Source organism: Salmo salar, chromosome 21 (genome assembly GCF_965601325.2).
Source record: "Salmo salar chromosome 21, fSalSal1, whole genome shotgun sequence".
NCBI classification, from domain to species: Eukaryota; Metazoa; Chordata; class Actinopteri; order Salmoniformes; family Salmonidae; genus Salmo; species Salmo salar.
Window position 1 is genome coordinate 42,701,247 of NC_138311.1, and position 25,561 is coordinate 42,726,807.

At 42.4% G+C, this 25,561-nt stretch overlaps 1 protein-coding gene across 2 annotated transcripts in view; it reads right to left on the reverse strand.

Annotated features, from left to right (window-relative positions):
- LOC106582337 (integrin beta-5) overlaps positions 1-24,549 on the reverse strand; it is a 101,438-nt gene extending 76,889 nt beyond the window's left edge. The window contains exons 1-9 of one of the 2 annotated variants that reach the window (XM_045704805.2): positions 23,909-24,549; positions 23,325-23,410; positions 22,690-22,894; positions 22,145-22,394; positions 21,117-21,285; positions 19,520-19,681; positions 15,001-15,096; positions 14,771-14,860; positions 8,584-8,718 (exon numbers count right to left, since the gene is read on the reverse strand). In XM_045704805.2, the coding sequence (XP_045560761.1) occupies positions 8,584-8,718; positions 14,771-14,860; positions 15,001-15,096; positions 19,520-19,681; positions 21,117-21,285; positions 22,145-22,394; positions 22,690-22,894; positions 23,325-23,410; positions 23,909-23,990 (1,275 nt within the window). In that variant the 5' untranslated portion in view covers positions 23,991-24,549. Of the gene's footprint in view, positions 1-8,583; positions 8,719-14,770; positions 14,861-15,000; positions 15,097-19,519; positions 19,682-21,116; positions 21,286-22,144; positions 22,395-22,689; positions 22,898-23,324; positions 23,411-23,908 lie in introns of both variants that reach the window. The other variant, XM_014165323.3, reaches the window with a different exon arrangement.
- Between the last annotated feature and the right edge of the window lie 1,012 nt (positions 24,550-25,561).

Consider the following 25,561-nt stretch of genomic DNA (forward strand, 5'->3'; position numbering starts at 1 on the left):
GTTGTGGCAAAATGACTTAAGAACAACAAAGTCAAGGTATTGGAGTGGCCATCACAAAGCCCTGACCTCAATCCTATAGACATTTGTGGGCAGAATTGAAAAAGCGTGTGCGAGCAAGGAGGCCTACAAACCTGACTCAGTTACACCAGCTCTGTCAGGAGGAATGGGCCAAAATTCACCCAACTTATTGTGGGAAGCTTGTGGAAGTTAACCTCGACGGTCGCCTAGGATAGGGGACGCCACAGCGCATTTTGAAAAAAATGTATGCCCATTTTAAACGGCCTACTACTCAAACTCAGAAGCTAGGATATGCATATAATTAATACTTGTGGATAGAAAACACCCGAAAGTTTCTAAAACTGTTTGAATGGTGTCTGTGAGTATAACAGAACTCATATGGCAGGCAAAACCCCGAGACAGATGGAAACAGGAAGTGGAATTCTGAATTGCGGACTCAACTTCATCACGTTGCCTATTAATCACACCGTGAGCTATGGTTCATTGAGCACTTCCTATTGCTTCCACTAGATGTCCCCAGTCTTTACAAAGTGGTTTGAGTCTCCTACTGTTAAAACTGAATGAATGAGACGCTGTGGAATGTGGTCACACGGAGAGGGCCATCACCATTATGACGCCGGCGCCCCTGGTTACCCTCCCCTTTCGAAACGTTTTGAAACACAATGCAATCGTCCCCCTCGAATCTTATTGGCTCTCTTGTTGAAAAACGCCCTGGAGATTTATGTTATACGTTTGACATGTTTGAACGAACCTAAATGGGGAAAAAAATGCATTTTCTCGAAATGGCTGTCCCGTGGCCGACGGAGCATTTGGATTAGCCTTCAGACGCGCTAACAAGAACAAGCTCTTGGAACATAAAGGAGTAATTTTTTCTAATGAAAATACATTTCTTGTGGACCTGGGATTCCTGGAAGTGCTTTCTGATGAAGACAACCAAAGGTAAGGGATTATTGACAATATTATACAAGACTAGATGTGATATGCGATTGTTCCAAGATGGCGCTGACCTGTAACGTTAGCCTATTTTTCAGAGTATCGCATCCCCTTTCATCGCAAAGTATGATTACCCAGTAAAGTTAATTTTAAATCTGGCATTACAGGTGCTTTCAAGAGATATTCATCTATAAATCTTAGAATGACAATATTACATTTTAAAAATGTTTTCGAATAGTAATTTAGTAAATTGTAGCTCTGTTTCATCGGATGCATTTGAGGGAAAATAGTTAGTCAACGTTACGCACCGACGTAAAATGCTGTTTTTATATATAAATATCAACTTTATCGAACAAAAGAATGCATGTATTGTGTAACATGATGTCCTAGGTGTGTCATCTGATGAAGATTGTCAAAGGTTAGTGCTGCATTTAGCTGTTTTTTGGTTATTTGTGATGCATGTGGTTGGTTGGAAAAAGGCTATGTGGCTACTTTTACGATATACTCCTCTAACATAATCTAATGTTTTGCTTTTGCTGTAAAGCCTTTTTGAAATCGGACAACGTGGTTCGATTCAGGAGAGGTGTATCTATAAAACGATATAATTTGAGAAAAAAAAAGTTAATTTTTCTTTTTTTTTTTACATTTTGTTACGCTAATGGCGATATGATTTTTCGCTGGATGTCCGTCCCGAGGCCGCACAGGGGTTAAACAATTGACCCAAGTTAAACAATTTAAAGGCAATGCTACCAAACACTAATTGAGTGTATGTAAACTTCTGACCCACTGGGAATGTGATGAAAGAAATAAAAGCTGAAATAAATCACTCTCTCTACTATTATTCTGACATTTCACATACTTAAAATAAAGTGGTGATCCTAACTGACCTAATACAGGGAATGTTTTACCATGATTAAATGTCAGGAATTGTGAAAAACAGAGTTTAAATGTATTTGGCTAAGGTGTATGAAACTTACGACTTCAACTGTATATAGGGCATCAGCCTCTGAGGTGCAGGATTGCTTAACCGGGTGGAAGCCGGCTAGTGATGGCTATTTAACAGGTCTGATGATAAGAACTGTTTTTCAGTCCTGGAGGGCAGGTAGTTTGCCCCCGGTGATGCGTTTGGCAGACCACACCACCCTATGGAGAGCCCTGCCGCTGCGGGCAGTGCAGTTGCCATACCAGGTGGTGATAGAGCCCGACAAGATGCTCTCAATTGTGCATCTCTAAATGTTTGTGAGGGTTTTAGGGGCCAAGCCAAATGTCTTCAGCCTCCTGAGTTTGAAGAGGCACTGTTGCGCCTTCTTCACCACACTGTCTGTGTGGGTGGACCATTTCAGATCGTCAGTGATGTGTACGCCAAGGAACTGGAAGCTTCTCCACTGCGGTCCCATCGATGTGGATAGGGGCATGCTCCCTCTGCTGTTTCCTGAAGTCCACGATCAGCTCCTTTGTTTTGTTGACGTTGAGTGAGAGGTTATTTATTTTCCTGGCACCAGTTTCCCAGGGCACTCCCCTATTCCCTGTAAGCTGTCTCGTCATTGTTGGTAATCAGGCCTACTACTGTTGTGTTGGAGATGTACAAGGCCATGCAGTCATGGGTGAACAGGGAGTACAAGAGGAGGCTAGGCACACACCCTTGTGGGGTCCCAGTGTTGAGGATCAGCGAAGTGGAGGTGTTGTTTCCTACCTTCACCACCTGGGGGTCGACCCGTCAGGAAGTCCAGGACCCAGTTGCATAGGGCGGGGTTCAGACCCAGGGCCCCATGCTTAATGATGAGCTTGGAGGGTAATATGGTGTTGAATGCTGAGCTATAGTCAATGAACAGCATTCTTACATAGGTATTCCTCTTCTCCAGATGGGATAGGACAGTGTGAAAAACGTTCCACCTTCTCCACTGCTGTCACGTCAATGTGGATAGGGTGGTGCTCCCTTTGCTGTTTCTTGAAGTCCACGATCTCTTTTGTTTTGCTGACATTGAGTGAGAGGTTATTTTCCTGACACCACACTCCGAGGGCCCTCACTTCCTCCCTGTAGGCTGTCTCATCGCTGTTGGTAATCAAGCCTACCACTGTTGTGTCCTCTGCACACTTGATTACTGAGTTGGAGGTGTGAATGGCCACACAGTCATGGGTGAACAGGAGGGGGCTGAGAACGCACCCTTGTGGGGCCCCAGTGTTGAGGATCAGTGCAGTGGAGATGTTGTTTCCTACCCTCACCACCTGGGGGCGGCCCGTCAGGATGTCCAGGACCCAGTTGCACAGGGCGGGGTCAAGACCCAGGAACTCCAACTTAATGATGAGTTACTATTGTGTTGAATGCTGAGCTGTAGTCAATGAACAGCATTCTTACATACGTATTCCTCTTGTCCAGATGGCTAGGCTATCTTAAAGCATGTGGGGACAGCCGACTGGGATAGGGATTGATTGAATATGTCCATAAACACACCAGCCAGCTGGTCTGCGCATGCTCTGAGGACCCGGCTACGGGTGCCGTCTGGCCCGGCAGCTTTGCAAGGGTTAACACGCTTAAATGTCTCACTCATGTCGGCCACAGAGAAAGAGAGCCCACAGTCCACTGTGTTATCCTCAAAGTGGGCGAAGAAGGAGTTTAGCTTGTCAGGAAGCAAGACGTCTGTCCACAACGTGGCTGGTTTTCCCTTTGTAGTCCGTGATTGTCTGTAGACCCTGCCACATACGTCTCGTGTTGTTGAATTGTGACTCCACTTTGTGTCTCTGTACTGACGTTTTGCTTGTTTGATTGCCTTATGAAGGGAATAACTACACTGTTTGTATTTGGCCATATTCCCAGTCACCTTGCCATGGTTAAATGCAATGGTTCGCGCTTTCAGTTTTGTGCGAATGCCGCCATCTATCCACGGTTTCTGGTTAGGGTAGGTTTTAATAGTTACAGTGGGTATAACATCCCCTACACATTTCCTGATGAACTCAGTCACTGTATCCGTCGATGCTATTCTTAGAGGCTACCCGGAACATATCCCAGTGTGTGTGATCAAAACAATATTGACGCATGGATTCCGATTGGTCAGACCAGCTTTGAATAGACCTTAGCACAGGTATCTCCTGTTTGAGTTTCTGCCTATAGGAAGGGAGGAGCAAAATGGAGTCATAATCAGATTTGCTGAAGGGAGGGTGGGGGAGGGCCTGAGTCAAGGTGTTGGTAGAACTTCGGTAGCATTTTCCTCTAATTTGCTTTGTTTAAATCCCCAGCTATAATACATGCAGCCTCAGGATATGTGGTTACCAGTTTGCATAAAGTCCAGTGTAGTTCTTTGAGGGCCGTCGTGGTATCGGCTTGAGGGGGAATATACACGGCTGTGACTATAACCGAAGAGAATTATCTTGGGAGGCAATACGGTCGGCATTTGATTGTGAGGTATTATAGGGCGGGTGAACAGAAGGACTTGAGTTTCTGTACGTTATCACAATCACACCATGAGTACTTAATCATAAAACATACACCCCTTCCTTTCTTCTTCCCGGAGAGTTCTTTATTCCTGTCTGCGCTATGTACTGAGAACCCAGATGGCTGTATGGACGGGGACAGTACATCCCGAGAGAGCCATGTTCCCGTCTAACAGAGTATGCCACAATCCCTGATGTCTCTCTGGAAAGAGATCCTCGCCCTGAGCTCATCCACTTTATTATCCAGAGACTCAACACCAGCGAGTAATATACTCGAAAGCGGTGGATGGTGTGCACGCCTCCCGAGTCGGACTAGAAGTCCACTCCGAATACCTCTTCCCCGCCGGCGGTGTTTCGGAGCAGCCTCTGGAACAAGTTCAATTGCCCTGCAGGGTACGAACAAAGGATCCAACTCGGGAAAGTCGCACACCTGGTCGTAATGCTGGTGAGTTACCACTGCTATGATATCCAAAAGTTCTTTCTGGCTGTATGTAATAACACAAAACAAAATCTGGGCTAATAATGTAAGAAATAACACACAAAAAATAAAATGGCTCCTAAGAAAAGTTGCTTAGGAGCTAGAAGCAGAGCTGCCATAGCTCTCAGAGCCATCTGCAAATCACAGGACATCACTGCTGTGATTGGGAGAGAGGGCTGGAATAGAGAAGTGGACTAGAGGGAGCAGCAGATGATTCACCACAGTTTGTCTCAATGAAAGAGTTGACTGCATAACACAGTTGGCCTGTTAGCTCAGCGGTTGAGAGAAATGAAGTGGGGGGGGGGGGGTGCTTGCGTGCATGAGCAAAAGTTGATACAGCTGTGATACGCTGGCTGCCAAAACACACTAATTTTAAGAAGATGTTGTAAACGGTAGCCCAGCAGGACAATCTCCTTTACTCAGGGGAAAACTATTCTCATCTTTGACAATGACATTTGATTGTACTCTTTGAATTTGAAGACAAAATTATATGTGGTAAATTCTATTAGATTCTCCTAACCCTGAAGATGTTGTCTTCACATTTGAGAGATCATTGCTACCAAGGAGAAATGTCCTACAGTATGCGATTAAAATGCCTCTAGACTGTACTTTGTCTCCTTCACTGTGGCATTCAACAACATACTGTCACGGCTGTGTGGAGAGACGGACCAAGGCGCAGCGTGATTAAAGTTCCACATATTTATTTAAGCGAAACTTCCAAACAAAAAGAAACAAACAATCACCGAACCATGACATCAGACGTGCTACATGCACTAACTTAAAACAAAATCCCACAAAGCAGGTGGAAACAGGGAACCCTTAAGTATGATCCCCAATTAGAGACAATGAACCTCAACTGCCTCTAATTGGGAACCATACCAAGAGCACCAACAGAGAAATAATAAACCTAGAACACCCCCTAGTCACGCCCTGACCTACTTTACCATAGAGAACCAAGGGCTCTCTATGGTCAGGGCGTGACACATACTCCCTGAGAGACAGAGCCTGATAGACAAGGAGTGTGTTGGTGTAGTCTTAACAGCCTTTCTACTTTTAAACTCGGTCAAAACAGAGATGCTTGTTCTAGGTCCCAAGAAACAAAGAGATCTTCTGTTGAATATGACAATTAATCTGGATGGTTGTACAGTCGTCTCAAATAAAACTGTGAAGGACCTCGGCGTTACTTTGGACCCTGATCTCTCTTTTGAAGAACATATCAAGACTGTTTCAAGGACAGCTTTTTTCCATCTACGTAACATTGCAAAAATCAGAAATTTTCTGTCCAAAAATTTATAAAAAGGGTTGGATAAAAAGCCTGTACACTCAGTAGCTCTCCAGATGGAGGGTTGACCACATGTGTTTTATACAGTAGCCCATCAGTGCAGTATTTTACTTTGTGGGGGGATAAGTGCCATACACTTGGCCACAACGGCAGGAGATATAATATACATGGGATCACAAACCAGCAGCCTTCCATTGTCAACACCAGTGATAATGAAGGTTATTTTGTGAAGTAGTTACTTTAATGATAAAACAACATTTCCAGTCACTGTTTTGGGCCATGGCAGGAAGCTTGGCCCCGGTGATGTACTGGGCCGTATTCACCACCCTCTGTAGTGCCTTGCGGTCAGATGACGAACAGTTGCCATACCAGGCAGTGATGCAACCCGTCAGGATGCTCTCGATGGTGCAGTTATAGACAGCTCAAATAAGCAAAGAGAAACGACAGTCCATCATTACTTTAAGACATGAAGGTCAGTCAATACGGAACATTTCAAGAACTTTGAAAGTTTCTTCAAGTGCAGTCGCAAAAACCATCAAGCCCTATGATGAAACTGGCTCTCATGAGGACCACAACAGGAAAGGAAGACAGAGAGTTACCTCTGCAACAGAGGATAAGTTCATTAGAGTTACCAACCTCAGAAATTGCAGCCCAAATAAATGCTTCACAGAGTTCAAGTAACAGACACATCTCAACATGAACTGTTCAGAGGACACTGCGTGAAATCAGGCATTCATGGTAGAATTGCTGCAAAGAAACCACTACTAAAGGACACCAATAATAAGAAGAAACTTGCTTGGGCCAAGAAACACTAGCAATGGACATTAGACCGGTGGAAAACTGTCCTTTGGTCTAATGAGGCCAAATTTGAGATTTTTTATTCCAACCGTCGTATCTTTGTGAGACGCAGATTAGGTGAACGGAGGATCTCCGCATGTGTGGTTCCCACCATGAAGCATGGAGGAGGTGGTGTGATGGTGCTTTGCTGGTTACTCTGTCTGTGATTTATTGAGAATTCAAGGCACACTTAACCAGCATGGCTACCACAGCATTCTGCAGCGATACGCCATTCCATCTGGTTTATGCTTAGTGGGACTATCATTTGTTTTTCAACAGGACAATGACCCAACACACCTCCAGGCTGTGTAAGGGCTATTTGACCAAAAAGGAGAGTGATGGACTGCTGGATCAGATGACCTGGCCTCCTCAATCACCCGACCTCAATCCAATTGAGATGGTTTGGGATGAGTTGGACCGCAGAGTGAAGGAAAAGCAGCCATCAAGTGCTCAGCATATGTGGGAACTGAAGACGGTTGGAAAAGCATTTCAGGTGAAGCTGGTTAAGAGAATGCCAAGAGTGTGCAAAGCTGTCATCAAGGAAAAGGGTGGCTACTTTGAAGAATATAAAATATATTTGGATTTGTTTAACCCTTTTTTGGTTACTACATGATTCCATATGTGTTATTTCCTAGTTTTGATGTCTTCACTACTATTCTACAATGTAGAATATAGTAAAAATAAAGAAAAACCCTTGAATGAGTAGGTGTGTCCAAACTTTTGACTGGTAATGTATACTGAACAAAAATATAAAACAATTTCAAATATTTTACTGAACTACAATTCATAGAAGGAAATTAGTCAATTGAAATGGATTTCACATGACTGTGCAGGGGCGCAGCCATGGGTGGGCCTGGGAAGACATAGGCTCACCCACTTTGGAGCCAGGTCCATGCACTGGGGAGCCAGGCCCAGCCAATCAGAATGAGTTTTTCCCCACAAAAGGCCATTATTACAGACAGAAATACTTCTCAGCACCCACCCTCCTCAGACAATCCCGCAGGTGAAGAAGATGGATGTGGAGGTCCTGGGCTGAAGTGGTTACACGTGGTCTGCGGTTGTGAGGCCGGTTGGATGTACTGCCAAATTATCTTAAACGAAGTTGGAGGCGGCTTATGGTCGAGAAATTAACATTAAATTATCTGGCAACAACTCTGTTGGATATTCCTGTAGTCAGCATGCCAATTTCATGCTCCCTTAAAATTTGAGACATCTGTGGCATTGTGTTGTGACAAAACTGCACATTTTAAAGTACACTTTTATTGTCCCCAGCACAAGGTGCACCTGTGTAATGATCATGCTGTTTAATCAGCTTCTTGATATACCACACCTTTCAGGTGGATGGATTATCTTGGCAAAGAAGAAATGCTCACAACAGGGATGTAAACAAATTTGTGCACAGCATTTTAGAGAAATACATTTTTTGTGCGTATGGAACATTTCTGGGATATTTTATTTCAGCTCATAAAAAATGGGACCAGCACTTCACATGTTGCGTTTATATTTTTGTTCTGTATACATTTTTAAGATACAGCCAATTTTGACTTTCCAGCTTGGCCACATAGCGAAAATCCAAGGAAAGCCGGGAGGCCTATGTAAGACTCACCGTGTCTCCAATCTTGAGGTCGGCACACTTCCTGAGGCCGGGGAGAGGCTGTCCGTCCTGACAGGTGGCAGTGAAGGACAGACTGAGGTCTTCAGGTTGATCCCACACGGTCAGCTCCACCTTGGATCGGATGTTCTGGAGGGAGGACACAGAGAGAGGCTTGAATAAACTCACAAAAGCATATGCCTTGAACACAAAAACACAACCCTTATGAATAAGTATTTTTGACCTTTACATCAAAGTAGTAAATGTTTGATTTATTTGAAAACAAGACAGATGGTCCACTGGTCAACTATCCAAACACAAGTCTGATCAAAGACTAATCAATAGACCACATGAGAGTTAAAGTTTCTCTGTATATTAGAGGTTCCCTGGTGGTTTATATACTATTTGAATGTTACATTTAGGGTTGCAAAGGGTCGGAAACTTTCCGGTAAATTTCTGGAATTTCAGGAAATGTTCCATGGGAAGCTAAGCCCGGGAATTTTGGGAATGTTGCTTAAATTCATCAAAAAAGTTAGCTTATAACAGTGAACCTTTTTTTTGTGGGATACACAGAAGGCAATTCTAAGTCTTGTGGCATATTTTGGTTAAATTATCCCCAATTCAATGGAATTGCAACCCTCTGCATGCACAGTGCATTCTTCCATCACATGTGCAGTGCATTCTTCCATCACATGTACAGCTGATTCTCAAGATCTTGCACACTAATGAGATGCTATTGAGTCCCCACTACTACACTGTCGGAGCCAAGGACTACATGCTTTCTGGTAAGTTTTGATTACAATACTGGGTGGGGTGAATATATTTTTTATAACATACATTATTTTTTGTTAACTAGTAAATAGTAGCCTACAGCAAAGTGTGTTTAAATCATTTCTAACTTGTTAACAATTTCTACTCGTTAGTTTTTGCTACCATGTGGGTTTTAGCTTGCTTGAGCCCGCTAACTGAGTGTTAATTCACCTGTTTCCATACATGTTTCATTTTAAAACATTTATCTTACAAAGGAGTTGTCTAACTGCTTAACTATTTATCTGTATGTAACAGTGTAGGTTCCGTCCCTCTCTTCGCCCCAACCTGGGCTCGAACCAGGGACCCTTGCACACATCAACAACTGACACCCACGAAGCATTGTTACCCATCGCACCACAAAAGCCGCGGCCCTTGCAACGCAAGGGGAAACCCTACTTCAAGTCTCAGAGCGAGTGACGTCACCTATTGAAACGCTATTAGCGCGCACCACCGCTAACTATCTAGCCATTTCACATCGGTTACACTCACCCCCCTTTTGACCTCCTCCTTTTCCGCAGCAACCAATGATCCGGGTCAACAGCATCAATGTAACAGTGTAGGCTCCGTCCCTCTCTTCACCCCAACCTGGGCTCGAACCAGGGACCCTTGCACACATCCACAACTGACACCAACGAAGCATCGTTACCCATCGCGCCACAAAAGCCGCAGCCCTTGCAACGCAAGGGGAAACCCTACTTCAAGTCTCAGAGCGAGTGACGTCACCTATTGAAACGCTATTAGCGCGCACCACCGCTAACTAACTAGCCATTTCACATCGGTTACATGTACATGGAACTGTATTTGTTTTTTTTTTACCAATGCTTTTCTAATCTTTACAGGAAAACGCCACGGGCACTATCTGATATGTGGAGACGTTTCACTGCAGCTAATGTAGAAGGAAAAGCTGTGTACATTTGCAAATACTGTGCCAAATCATATGTGAAGAATGCAATAAAGATGCAGAATCATATGGCCAAGTGCATAAAGTTCCCTCAGCGCTCACAACAAGCAACCTCTGACAAAAGTCCCTCTACTTCTATTCGCGGTGAAAATTAGGAATCAGACACCTTATCGATATTAACAGCTCATGGTCCTCCTGGAATCAGAAGTTTTTTTTTAATCAATGGAGGAACGTAGCCAGAGAAATGCTGATGAATGTCTTGCTCGAGCTGTGTATGCAACTGGTTCACCTCTGATGCTCACAGGCAATGTGTATAGGAAGAGATTTCTGAATGTTCTTCGCCCAGCATACACCCCTCCAACCAGACATGCTTTATCTACTAATTTGCTGGATGCACAGTGCAACAGAGTTCAAGTGAAGGTCAAGCAAATCATAGAGAAAGCAGACATCTCTGATGGGTAGTCGAATGTTTGTAGGCAAGGAATAATTAACTACATCATCTCCACCCCTCAACCAGTATTCTACAAGACCACAGACACAAGGGACAACAGACACACCGGTCTCACATTGCAGTGACCTTGGAACACAGCAGGTATTTGCACTGGTGACAGACAATGCTGCAAACATGAAGGCTGCTTGGTCTAAAGTAGAGGAGTCCTATCCTAACACCACACCCATTGGCTGTGCTGCTCATGCATTGAATCTGCTCCTCAAGGACATCATGGCACTGGAAACAATGGTAACACTCTACAAGAGATCATTGGAAATGGTTAGGTATGTGAAGGGTCATCAATTAATAGCAACATTCTACCTCACCAAGCAAAGTGAGAAGAATAAGAGCACCACATTGAAGCTGCCCAGTAACACCCGTTGGGGTGGTGTTGTCATCATGTTTGACAGTCTCTTGGAGGGGAAGGAGTCTCCAAGAAATGGCCATATCACAGTCTGCCGATATGGACAGCCCCATCAAGAGGATCCTCATGGATGATGTATTTTGGGAGAGAGTGGTAAGCAGTCTGAAACTCCTGAAACCTATAGCAGTAACTATTGCACGGATTGATGGAGAAAATGCTATCCTGTCTGATGTTCAGACTCTGCTTGCGATGTAAGAGAAGAAGTCCGTACTGCCCTGCCCACTTCACTGCTGCTCCAAGCAGAGGAAACTGCAGTTCTGAAATACATCAAAAGCGTGAAGACTTCTGCCTGAAGCCCATACATGACGCAGCGTACATGTTGGTCCCAAAGTATTCTGGCAAGAGCATTCTGTCTGATGCAGAGATCTGCAAGGCCTATGGTGTCATCACTACAGTGTCTCGCCACCTTGGCCTGGATGAGGTCAAGGTTCTTGGCAGTCTGGCGAAGTACACTTCCAAGCAAGGGCTTTGGGATGGAGATGCAATATGGCAGTTGTGCCAACATATCTCATCATCCACCTGGTGGAAGGGACTTTGTGGATCTGAGGCTCTTTCCCCTGTTGCCTCCATCATCCAAATCCCACCAACATCAGCCGCCTCAGAGCGCAACTCGTCCTTGTTTGGGAACACACACACCAAAGCACGCAACAGGCTGACCAATACAAGGGTTGAAAAATTGGTGGCCATTTGGGCAAATTTGAGGCTTTTTGAGCCTGACAACGACCCACCTCAACAAGGTTGGAAAGTGACAGTGAAGATAAGGCCTCAGAGTCTGATGTTCAAGAGGTGGACATTCAGCAGGTCCAAGGAGAAGCACTGGAAGCCTGAGAGGAAGACAACCAAAGCCTTAGTTTCTAGACTATCATTTTACAGATGTATGTTGAAAAAGTTTTTGGGAGATAACATGGATCATTCAATATTCCCTTTCTTTTGTTGTTCAGTGAAATTATCCCATGTGAAGAGTCAACTCATTTAATTAAAGTTCAATTCGTAACTAAATAGTTTTTTTTATTTGTATTGAAAGGATTTAATCATTTGCAATTATGTCTACTTATGATAAGGTAAAAGGTTTATGTTTCTGTCTCCATATGATATGGTAAATATATCCAATGCAAAAAAACATCTACATTTAAATGGTATTAATATTAATTCCCATATATTCCCATTAATTCCCATAGAAAGTTTCCGCCTCTGAATATTCCCCAAAATGTGCAACCCTAGATACATTCTTCCAGTACCCCTGGCACTGGATCCACTCAGAAACACCACCACTCAGCATTTTATAATGAAACCAGTAAGAGCCTGTAATCCAATCTGTTTCTGTTAGCAGTTGGGATGGAAAAGAGAGAAACATGGAGAATTGGAGAGAGAATAAAATGCCTTGGTTAAGCAAGGTTTATAATGGTTTATTCTGTCTTTTATGATCCTACCCCACAGCGGTTCGGTTGGCATGGATACGGAGTGTGTGTACAATAGCGTGGCTTTTCTGCTACATGCCAGCCGTGTCCGTATTTTACGAGAGTATGTGTTCTCTCCAACGCATCACAGCTACAGAACTGTGACAGGAGGGTTATCAGAACCACGCCAGGCTGGCATATACCCATGATTGATTGAACCATGCCTGACTGACAGACAGATACCCATGATTGATTGAACCATGCCTGACTGACAGACAGATACCCATGACTGAGCTCTGACTTGCTTTGGCCTATATTGGGAAAAGAACACAATGAACTGAGAATAACTTTTTCTTCTCTGATAACAAAATGTGTTGAAATAGCTAAATTGCTTATGCATTGAAACCGCACCACCCTCAATAAAGACCGTGCTACGAAGCCAATGTTGTGGTATCTTGACAAGTGAATAGATGTACAGAATATAGGCAACACTTTGCTCGTTGGTGGTCATCCATATTTGACATTCTCAACACTTTGTTTGCCATAATTACCAGTTCTAAAATCAACTATTGTGTACTTAACTATGCAAAAACAAGTTTTCCCTCTCAAACACAGAAAGTGGTCCCGTGTGGCTCAGTTGGTAGAGCATGGTGTTTGCAACGCCAGGGTTGTGGGTTCGATTCCCACGGGGGACCAGTACGAAAAAAAAAGAAAGAAAAAAATTTTTTACCTTTTTTTTTTTTTTAATGAAATATATGCATTCACTACTGTAAGTCGCTCTGGATAAGAGCGTCTGCTAAATGACTAAAAATGTAAAATGTAAAATACTTGATTGACAAAAATGACACGGCTTGATTGGAATTGTTTTTAAGGAACACTTGACTAAAACAAGAAAATTATTAGGTTTAAAAAAATATTCAAAAAACACAGAGAAAGACATTATTTCATCCCTTCAATGTTGTTTCCTCTCAACTTGTCCAAAAGAGTGAATTATTTACAGTAACTGCCTTCCTGCAGCACATTAAAGACACAATCTGTCATTTCAACAGCCTGACTGCCACTTTGTTTGGTAAGCTGAGAAATGGGGCTGGGGCAATGTAGCCTAACCACTCAAATCAGACCGGCTTTAAGATCCCTTCTATGGCCAAACAGGAACCACAGTGGCAAAGTAGATATACGGTGACCTAGAGTCAGGTTTTAGTCAACAGACCACAGCACAATAATACAAGACGGGAGATGGATGGATGCTTTGAGAATGGATTATGAGAGTGTCTGCTATGACAATCATAAACATTAACGTCAAATTATAATTCAAGATCATTAGAGGCCCGGCTTAACTTTGGTATAATGGAGATTATAGATTTAGCATGACCCATCAATTAGTCTGGTGGCTATTTAAATCTCTGGTCTTATTTTTTCTATAAATGTGGTGTTTCTTGTTCCATATAACCAAGGGACTATGAAATTACAATTCTAAACAAGGACAAGATGCAAATCTCCTAGCACACCAGTCTGTTGCCGTTTTTCCAGCATAGCAGTGACCTCAATTAGAACCATCTCAGCAATGTTGCCAGGACAAATATTTATCAACCTTATGAAAAACTAAATCTGCTGCACAATGAGTTTCTCTTCTGTCCCTCAAATTGACTCCTTGGATTAAAATACACAAAAATGTGGATGCCTTTCAGCACTTCTAGAACCCTTTTCAGACCCTTCCAGAATCCTTCCTTCAAAGTACTGGAATGCTGGAGTCTATTTCCTGTGTGGTGGACTGGGGAGTAACAGGAGGGTCTCAGTCTCGGGATTTGGGCCATAAACCTCCTTCTTGTTCTGTGACCATAAAGTGCTAGACTAGTGCAGAGTTACAGACACAGGGCTGTAGCGTGACAGAAGTAAACCCCCACAACCCCACAACAAATTGAAAGGCTGGGTGAGGGTATCCATCTCTAATGCTAAAACATGAACATTCAACACTTCCTCTTCTCCTCTAGAGACCAGGGTCATGTTCAGTAGGGCACAAAAGGGAAAAATGACAAGTTCAGGGAATACCTGTCTTTTTCCCTTAGTTTCAAAATGTTTTCAACCAACATCCGTTTCAAAAGAGGACAGCTGAGACTCTCTTTTCTTCTAAAGCACACACAATCTGTGCTCCAAATGGAAGAGAACCCTCCTTTACTTACATTGTAGGCATTAACGATGAGTTGTATGATGTTCTTGGAGTCCTGATCCAGAATCTCCACTGTGGTTCCAGGTATGAGTGCTGTAAAATTCTGCATAAACACAAGATTGGAGAGATGTTATTAAATAAACAAATATTTGCAGGAATTTACACAAAAGGACCCTATACATACCAAACTGTACACACAGCTAATCTCAATACTGAACATACAATTCAATAAAAAAAATATACCTTGTAAATGACATACAGCCTTTTTGTCACAGCGAAGATAAGATAGATGTTGTTTGCAGCCAGCTTCTCTCCCAGTAGAGCCAGAGAGGGGTAGTCCTACAGAGACATGGATACATAGAAACATCTTATGTTAGAGGCATTTCTTTAAAGTTCTCACTAGTTTAGCTTCCATCTCACCCCGTCAGGAAGTTAGTGAAGAGAAGCGATTGCTCCCCTGATTCCAGTGTAGTGTTTACGTTAGAGTCCCCTGACATTTCCTTTCTCACCAGCAGAAAGGTCAAAGAACACTGAAGTGGTTTAGACCTATGAATTTACAGCTCTGCCCTAGAGTTGTGCATTAAAATGTGAATGCTAACTTCCACTTAAGTCAAATGTTCGCTATAGTCAAGGTATGAATGAGTGAAAATGTTTAAGCATTGAATAACTAATGACTTTCTCACAATCAGATTTGAGATTTTTGGCTTCAGTAAGCCTTTATGATTGTGTACATCCAAATCAATCAACAGTGAGATTTACACTTGAAATGGACTGTGACACATTTGCCTCTGCACCTTCTCCAGTTCGACGGTTTCCCTGAAAAACAGAGCTCTGTTCTAGGAAGTGCGTATTCCTTTCATCCCACAATCAGATGAGAGAGGAGAAACCTACTTAGCCTGTTGCTGAGGATCCAAGGATGTTGAATTCTTTAGATTTGTGTTGTAGTACCTCCACTGAACTTAATGTGATCAGATGTAATATGACTACAATGCCCAGAGCATCCAATGACACAGAGCATATAACTATAGAAACATTTAGCGATTCCGGGAGAAACCACCAGAATACTTTTATTCACTTAGCCAATTTTTATATTATTGAGTTGGATTGATTGAAATTCACATGATGTTAATTATGTTTTCATTGCATTAGCTCTTTGGACAAATAGCGATAGCTATGTAAACTCAAACTGTCTGCATGAATATATCTTTGTTTAAATCAAACGAAACGAAAAAAATAATCTGCTTAGCATGGCTTCTAGAATTTCTTTATGTCCTCGCTCAAGACATTTAACATTTTAGTAATTTAGCAGACGCTCTTATCCACAGCGACTTACAGTAAGTAGTGAGTGCATGCATTATCGTACTTGTCCCCTGTGGGAATCGAACCCACAACCCTGGCATTGCAAGTGCCATGCTCGACCAACTGAGCCACATGGGACCACTGCTGAGCTCTCAGCCTAACTGTTGTCTAAATTAACTTCTATGTGAACTTTCCCTGAGATAATAACAGCTTTTAACTTGCACTTCCTATGGCTGTCAGGAGATAAGCAGCTGCAATAAGACATGAAGTGAGTTCCCAATAAAGTAAGCAGGAGCTCCAGTGGAAGCAGAGCCAGGCAGACTCAGCAAACCAGTATACTTCAAAGAATACACTGCATTCTTCCTCTTAGAAACATAGCTCGGCTCTGGTCGTCAAAGAATCAGACCAGCGGTGGAAAATGCGCCTGAGAAGTTATCTTTACCTCAAAGCAAACCAAAGTCCATTCTTGAGAGGTGCCGCTTGAGTAGGGAATTTCAATATCTATTGAATAACCCAAGAAATATATCACAACGGCAATGTGGATTATAACCATGTTATAATGAGGTCAGTGATGTTACAGCTTGAGAGTAACCACGTTATAATCATGTCAGTGATGTTAAAGCTCTAGAGTAACCATGTTATAATGATGTCAGTAATGTTATAGCACTATAGTAACCATGTTATAATGATGTCAGTAATGTTATAGCACTATAGTAACCATGTTATAATGATGTCAGTGATGTTATAGCTCTAGAGTAACTATGTTATTATGTCAGTGATGTTACAGCTCTAGAGTAACCATGTTATAATGTCAGTGATGTTATAGCACTATAGTAACTATGTTATAATGATGTCAGTGATGTTATAGCACTAGAGTAACCATGTTATAATGTCAGTGATGTTATAGCACTATAGTAACCATGTTATGATGTCAGTGATGTTCTAGCTCTAGAGTAACCATGTTATGATGTCAGTGATGATATCGCTCTAGAGTAACCATGTTATTATGTCAGTGATGTTATAGCACTATAGTAACCATGTTATGATGATGTCAGTGATGTTCTAGCACTATAGTAACCATGTTATGATGTCAGTGATGTTATAGCACTATAGTAACCATGTTATAATGATGTCAGTGATGTTATAGCACTAGAGTAACCATGTTATAATGATGTCAGTGATGTTATAGCACTATAGTAACCATGTTATAATGATGTCAGTGATGTTATAGCACTATAGTAACCATGTTATAATATGTCAGTGATGTTTTAGCACTATAGTAACCATGTTATGATGTCAGTGCTTTTATAGCACTATAGTAACCATGTTATAATGATGTCAGTGATGTTATAGCTCTAGAGCAGTGGTTCCCAAGCTTTCTTCTGATTAAATTACATTTTCACAGAACAGCTTGTGGCAATTTCGATGAGGCTCTCTTGTTCAGATATTGGTAAGTGGACTGGAGGCAGGGCATTAAAGGGATAATGAATCCAGTTGTTTGTGTCATCCGTTTCGGGAAAGTACCTGCGTAATTGTGCACCCAACTCACTTAGGTGCTTCGATATATCACATTTGACATTGTCTATTAGATTGAGTTCATTTGCACACAAAAAAATCATACAATGATGGAAAGACCTGTGTGTTGTTCTTGTTAATGCAGACAGAGAAGAGCTCCAACTTCTTAATCATAGCCTCAATTTTGTCCCGCATATTGAATATAGTTGCGGAGAGTCCCTGTAATCCTAGATTCAGATCATTCAGGCGAGAAAAAACATCACCCAGATAGGCCAGTTGTGTGAGAAACTTGTCATCATGCAAGCGGTCAGACAAGTGAAAATGATGGTCAGCAAAGAAAACTTTAAGCTCGTCTCTCAATTCAAAACAACGTGTCAATACTTTGCCCCTTGATAACCAGCGCACTTCTGTATGTTGTAAAAGCGTTACATGGTCACTGCCCATATCATTACATAGTGCAGAAAATACACGAGAGTTCAGGGGCCTTGCTTTAACAAAGTTAACCATTTTCACTAGTGTCCAAAACATCTTTCAAGCTGTCAGGCATTCCCTTGGCAGCAAGAGCCTCTCGGTGGATGCTGCAGTGTACCCAAGTAGCGTCGGGAGCAACTGCTTGCACGCACGTTACTACTCCACTATGTCTCCCTGTCATGGCTTTTGCGCCATCAGTACAGATATCAACATGAGCAGCAGCTACGTTTGGCTCCATACGGACCGTTAGTGGAATTCCCGCGAGAGAGTAACGGTTAATGTGATTGGATGTTAATTATTTGACTAGGCTACCTGTATTTGACATTGTGTTGTTATTTCGCTGAACACTAGATGGTTTAATTGTATTTTTGGCAGTGAAACGAGGCTACTCAGGCAAGATAAAAAAACCTCACCCAAATGTATAGCCCCGTTGGAAAATATAAATGGACTGTTTGAAATTGTGAAGGGTAAAAAAAGACAAAATAATATATTTATTAATTATATATATATATTTTTTGAATGTGAATAAACAAAATATTTGGCGTACCCCTGACGGCATTGTGCGTACCCCAGTTTGGGAATACCTGCTCGAGAGTAACCATGTTATAATGATGTCAGTCACGTTACAGCTATAGAGTAACCATGTTATAATGATGTCAGTGATCTAGCTCTAGAGTAACCATGTTATAATGATGTCAGTGATGCTATAGCTCTATAGTAACCATGGTATAATGATATCAGTGATGTTACAGCTCTAGAGTAACCATGTTATAATGATGTCAGTGATGTTACAGCTCTAGAGTAACCATGTTATAATGATATCAGTGATGTTACAGCTCTAGAGTAACCATGTTATAATGATATCAGTGATGTTACAGCTCTAGAGTAACCATGTTATAATGATGTCAGTGATGCTATAGCTCTAGAGTAACCATGTTATAATGATATCAGTGATGTTACAGCTCTAGAGTAACCATGTTATAATGATGTCAGTGATGTTACAGCTCTAGAGTAACCATGTTATAATGATATCAGTGATGTTACAGCTCTAGAGTAACCATGTTATAATGATGTCAGTGATGTTACAGCTCTAGAGTAACCATGTTATAATGATATCAGTGATGTTACAGCTCTAGAGTAACCATGTTATAATGATATCAGTGATGTTACAGCTCTAGAGTAACCATGTTATAATGATGTCAGTGATGTTATAGCTCTAGAGTAACCATGTTATAATGATGTCAGTGATGTTATAGCTCTATAGTAACCATGTTATGGTGTCAGTGATGCTCTATAGTAACCATGATAATGTTTCAGTGAAATTATAGCTCTATAGTAACCATGTTATAATGACAGTGATGTTATAGCTCTATGGTAACCATGTTATAATGATGTCAGTGATGTTCTAGCTCTATAGTAACCATGTTATAATGACAGTGATGTTATAGCTCTATGGTAACCATGACTCTTGTCTTACCATCTTGGTGGAGCCACTGTACTCATTCTTCTCATTCATGTGGCACTCCCCATCATGGGGCTGGACCAGCCCCCCCAGCTTACCGTCCAAGGCCAGGTGAGGCACATCGTCTGTGGCAAACACCAGCAGGTGGAAGGCCTCCTTCCTCCAGCCTATCCTTTCCTGCACAGGGGAAAAGAGATGGTCACATCACTGAAAGTCTTAGAGACAACTAACTGGGGTCTAAAGTAGTCCCCTCCATAGTAGGCTATGTATAAATGCACAGGGGATAAGTCCATGAGCTCAAAACAGATGTGAACATGCAGGCTTAATAACAAAAAAGAGGCGTGTTCCTCAACTGATCCTAGATAGTTATTGAGAAATTGTTTATAGAATTTATTTGAGATGTAACTGTTCTAGAGTTTGTAAAAGACCTTGGCACAACAACACAAACTCTCAGCTATACAGAGAGTAACAGTTCCAGGCCCTATAAAACAATATCACTTCATTAAGACCAGGAAATGAAAACCCTATCACTTTCCACCAGCTTGACAACCACTGACCCACAGATAAACAAGGAGAGTAACACAAGTGTTTTATCCAGAACAAGGCCATTGTCAACGGGAAGCAGAGGCCAACAAAAGAGTACAGAGGCAGAGAGTGCATTAGTCTCAACACAGTGATGAGTAATGGCATGACACTAAACAAACCTGACCTTTCACCAGTGTGTAGGCATATAAAGGCACCCATGTGACGCCCAGCTCAGTACATTATGTGCCACAGTATACAATAGAAAGAGATGTGAGTTGGCAGTTGAGTCTTTTTGAATAACATGGTAGCATGCTAGATACATTCCTGTCATATTCAGCTATGCCATACTTCAAATGTGTTTTGGATGGAGTTGTAGTTCAGCATGTAGTTCAGCATGTGGGACATGTTACCATGCCCATTTGCTATTTACATTCCTTGAAGGGAACCCCTTGGTTTTTTTTTTACAGGGGAACAAAGAGGCACATATAGCTGAATATTATTCAATTGGTCAACAATGCAAATTATTCATCATTCACAGTAAGTGAAACAAAGATATCAAAAAAGTTTTGACCAACCACCAAACTGTCCAATCCAAGGTGCCACATCCAATTACATGGTAGAGCTGGGAGGGAAGGGAGTAATTCTCTTCCAGTAAAAACCATTAACTCCTGTTCAGACAACAGCCCAACACTGGGATATGACTGGGCCTGTTTCTCTCCTTATTTAAACAGCTGCACCAGACTACAATTCCTGTTCAACCCCCTGGTCAATAGTGTTTGTGGCTTGTGTTCAATAGGCCAACAGTGAAAAAAAACTAGCCGGGAAAAGGAAGGAACTACCTAGACTTGTGCAATAAGAAATGCTAATTTTAGTTTTCCATTGTGTGTGCTAATGAACACTACCAGGGCCTAAATCCATCATGTTTGCCTGACTGACAGCTCACAGGAAAAAAACTAAAAGGACTTAACTTACAGCAGATCTGGTCCTGATTGGTTAGGGTTAGGTCAGGGTTAACGTTAGGGTCAGGGTTATAAGTTGACATGCCAGTCAGTCACGTCCCTTTAGTCGCACCATGGCCTCAGCTCACCTTACAGACGGCAGCCTGCAGGATGGCATCGAAGCCGCCCTCCGGAGCGTCCCTGTTGCGAGACACCATCTGTTTCTGCACTTCCTCGTTGAAGCGATCCACTTTGTCAGTCAAGGAGAGGAGGTGGCGGAACCCGAAGGAGGGGACACAGCTGGGGAACAGTTTGTATCTGTGCAGAGAGAAAGTTTTAAATAAAATGGTTAACTACATAGAGGATGCTATGCATGTAACAGACCTGGCATTGTTTTTGTGCGTTTGATTGAGCTTGTCTGTCCCAAATGGAACCAATTAAATGGTCCCAAAAGTGCCAACCCTGCCCATCTGGCACATCCACACAGGCTCTCCTTCAGGCAAACTATTTGAAATACTGTTTCAACCTAGGTCTGTTGGCTACATTGAGGATGTGTACGTAATGTAAATAAAACAGTTTCCCCAAGAGGAAGACCTCGGGGACATTCTAACACACCCTTCATCCTGGAGGAAACACAGATCCTGAATTTGAGTCATTTGTATAGCTTGTATTTGCAAGGGGAGAGGGCAGGGCTGTGTTAAGGACGAGAGGCCCAGATGTTATGATCTGTCCTCTGCCCCTTTAATATTTTCCAGCAGTACTGGATCTTTGACTATGACACACACAGTCCACACGCAGGACCCAGGGAATAACCTAGTTGGGAAGTGATGTGTGATGATGTCAGTAAGTTAGTGCAGCGTTATCTCACCTCCGGGGAAAATGTGGTGTGTGTGATGTGTAGGCGGCTGCTTTTCAACCTCATGTTTTATTCTGGTCCCTTTCAGCCTGCCATCATCATCCACGACAAGCCTCAGCATCACTAACCCTACAGTATGAGGACAGTGTCCATTTTGTGTCTGTTGGTGACAGTTTCTTAGGAAAATAGAAATCTTCACTTGCATAGCAAAAACCACAAAGTCACAACATGGACCCAAAATCCTCATTTTTGATTCTCAAACCTACACCAAAACCATGCTACTGTAAGTCAGTAGTAGTAGTGCCCTTTCTGAGTCCTCACCCATTGCAGGGGTTGTCCTGGTACTTGTGGGCCGTGTAGGAGAAGGGGGACATGTTCTTGTCGACAAAGGATCCAAAGCCCAGTCTGAAGTTGCTGGTGAGTTTCCTCATCTCATCGGCCAGTTTGGTGCCCAGGTTCCTGATGGTGTCCAGGTCGTCCTTCATGGACAGAGACAGGTCCATCAGGTAGTACAGGTCCACTGGGTAGTCCTCCACTTGACGCACCTGCACTTTGAATGACGTCTGGTCACCTTGTGGGAGGGGATATGGATAACGTGTCATTGCTTTAATAGGCTGATAAATCAATCAGCACCCAAATTGTTCTGCTAGGTTGTCTTTTAATGTTTTTTTTTTGTTTTCAATATAATATTTTGTTCTACATACAGCTCAGGACTCTCCAAATCCTTAGGTTCAAACTCTATTGCCTTGGCAGCACATTGTGGTCTGAGATGGTGGACTAGGCGTACCTTATATTGCATGTAAAGTGATTTCATGCCATACATGAAACAAACAGACTGGACTACTAGGCTAGGACTGGAGGATTACCTGGTCGGAGACTGAGGGAGATCTTCTGGGGCATGATCTGGATGACATCATACTGGGTAGGCCCGGAGCCTTTGGAGCTGAGGGGTTCGCTCTTCACTACCGTGGTGCTGCTACTGGGACTCTCCATATGATGGGCTTCACAGCCCCTCTTCTGCAGGTTCTGACGCAGGTCACACCGCGACGTCAGGGTCCTCACACTGCCAAACTTCTGACGGAAGAACAAAACAAATAGCACCTGTCATCCAGTGTAGAGTTAGTACACACGGGTCTGACTCAGCCCTGGCTTCAGTTGAGTATGGTAAGGGAAAATAGAGGAGGGGGGAATCTTTTATCTTCTTCTTTTAGTTCTAGGTCCTCCATAACAGGAGGTATGGAGACACTCCACTATAAACAGAGACCAACCATGGTTCCAGAACTGCACTGGTACACTGACATGTTTTGGCTCTTTGAAACAACATGCCATCATCACTCCTGAGTTTATAGAATATTACACAACCATATGAGAGTCCTCACCTCACTCAGCCAGCTATTGGGTTCAGTATGTCACATTTAGAAATGTAGTGTGAGGATTACTACTGTCACCACGTGGTGCATCATAAACCCAACAAGTTGGAGGAATGTGGAACGTGCCCTACCTCTTGCGCACACCAGGCACAGCTTGGATGGATGATGAGGCATTCTTCACAAGACATAGCGCTGCCACTCATACACACATTCAGACCTGAAAGTAGAACAAGTCAAAGTAGCCAACATTGTTCCAGAGATTCTATTTGATCATTCATGACATTTGATTACCAGCCAATGAAACTCAGGACATATGTAATACAGTCACAGCCTAATAAACGATGTTATGCAATTGCCTACTATTTGACACATTATATTCAGTTTGATTCGTGCTAAAGCGCGCAGGTAGGATATGGCAAATTACAATTAAGTCTTGAATTAATGCAACATGACAATAATCTCAAACATTTCAAAGAGAAAGACTGATAACTAAATAACGTTACCCTTTTGTGGTCTTCTAGTGTAAATGGCAACATTGTTGCAGGAATTTGCGGCTACTGTAACAACTGGCCAGATGTTAATACACTTATCGTGTGATTGCCTTCTAAAACGAAAACTAGTCAGCACTTTCCCGTTGAATACTGCCATTATAGGCCATTACAAGACAAGTTTCGCGAAAACTGTGTATCAAAGCATTTAAGAAAAACGTTCTTACCTTGTGCATCATTGTGAATAAATATTTCCAGAATCATGCAGCCAAGAGCTGTACGGTACAACTGCCACGGGTTCCACATCATTTCCTCGTATTGGACCGTTATTCAAAAGTCTCGTTTCGATAGGTTTTCTGGAACGTTTGTGGCACTAAAGTGTACAGTCGAGCCTTTCGATAGATCCACGTTGTCCTCTCCGTCGGTGCAGAGTAGTGAACAAGTCTTTGTCACATTTAAACTCCGGCAAAGCGAATTGACCCGATAATGTTACGCGCCCTCTAAACAAACATTACAATTCATTGTCCCTCAGAAGTATTCCACATAAGAGAAACAAAACTATATTTTTTAAATACTGAGTTCAGAGTCAAGAGCTGTGATTTTTGCAAATAGTTATGCAGAGCCAGCCTATCATGTTGTCCGTAGTTCACCCATAGCCGACATCCTTGGTTCTTGTTTTCCAATACTTCTCCATCCGTTATAAACCCTTATTTGGTGTGTAACAATTCCCTTGATAAAATGAAATGTAGGTAGAAGTTTGGCCTAAATGTAGAATAGAATTCCATGTCACTAGAATAACTTCTCCCTACCTAACAAGTTTGTTCTTCAGTCCCCTGTTGTGTTCAACGCGTCGCCAGTTGGAGTCTCCGCCCACTTGCCGCTGGTGGGTTGAGTCTCCGCCCATTTCCAAAGGGGGGGGGGGGGGGGGGGGGGGCTATCCGTTAACCCTTTTGACTATCTTAACCCTGTTGTCTATCTCCATCAGACTCGCTCAGGACACAGGTTAATTAAAATATCAAAACGAACTCTGAACCAGCTATATTATTTTGGATAGGTCGAAACATTCATGGACATTTAGCCAGATAGCTTGCTAATTTCTCATTGAATATACAAATTGGGTTGTTATTTTACCTAAAATGTAAAAAGTATTTTTGGGGAATTCTCTACTCCTACAATTAATCCACACCTCGTTAGTTTCTAGTAATCTCTTGTAGTTGTCCTCTTCTTCTTCTGTGGATTTTATATGGCGGTTGGCAACCAACTTTAAGTTGCATTACTGCAACCAACTGGACTGGAGTGTGAATCTCAATCATCTTTCAATCACCCACATTGGTATATGGTCATAAAAACAATGAGGAGATGGGAAACACAGTGCTTCAAGTGTCTCAAATAGAACCAAGATCTATTTTAGTGCCTGGCTATGCAGACGCTCGTTGACATGCGAGAGCAGTTAGGATGACATTTTTTAATAAAAGCCCATTCATGCTCAATCTGAAAATGTGGTCGGACGCTCCGTATGGAGGGTGTAATGCAATTGCATAGCCTCCAGAGGCATGCAGAGGTCAAATTCAGCTCCGTACCGCATTGCCTTGCGCCTGTCCTTTGCCTTGCGCCTGTCCTTTGCCTTGCGCCTGTCCTTTGTGACAATGCGGAGGGCTCCGTATATAGTGCATTTGAAAAGTACTCAGACCCCTTGACTTTTTCCACATTTTGTTACATTACTGCCTTATTCTAAACATTTTTTTTTTAAATTCCCTCATCAATCTACACACAATACCCCATAATGACAAAGCGAAAACAGGTTTTTAGAAATTTTTGCAAATGTATAAAAACAATTAAACAGAAATACCTTATTTACATAGGTATTCAGACCCTTTGCT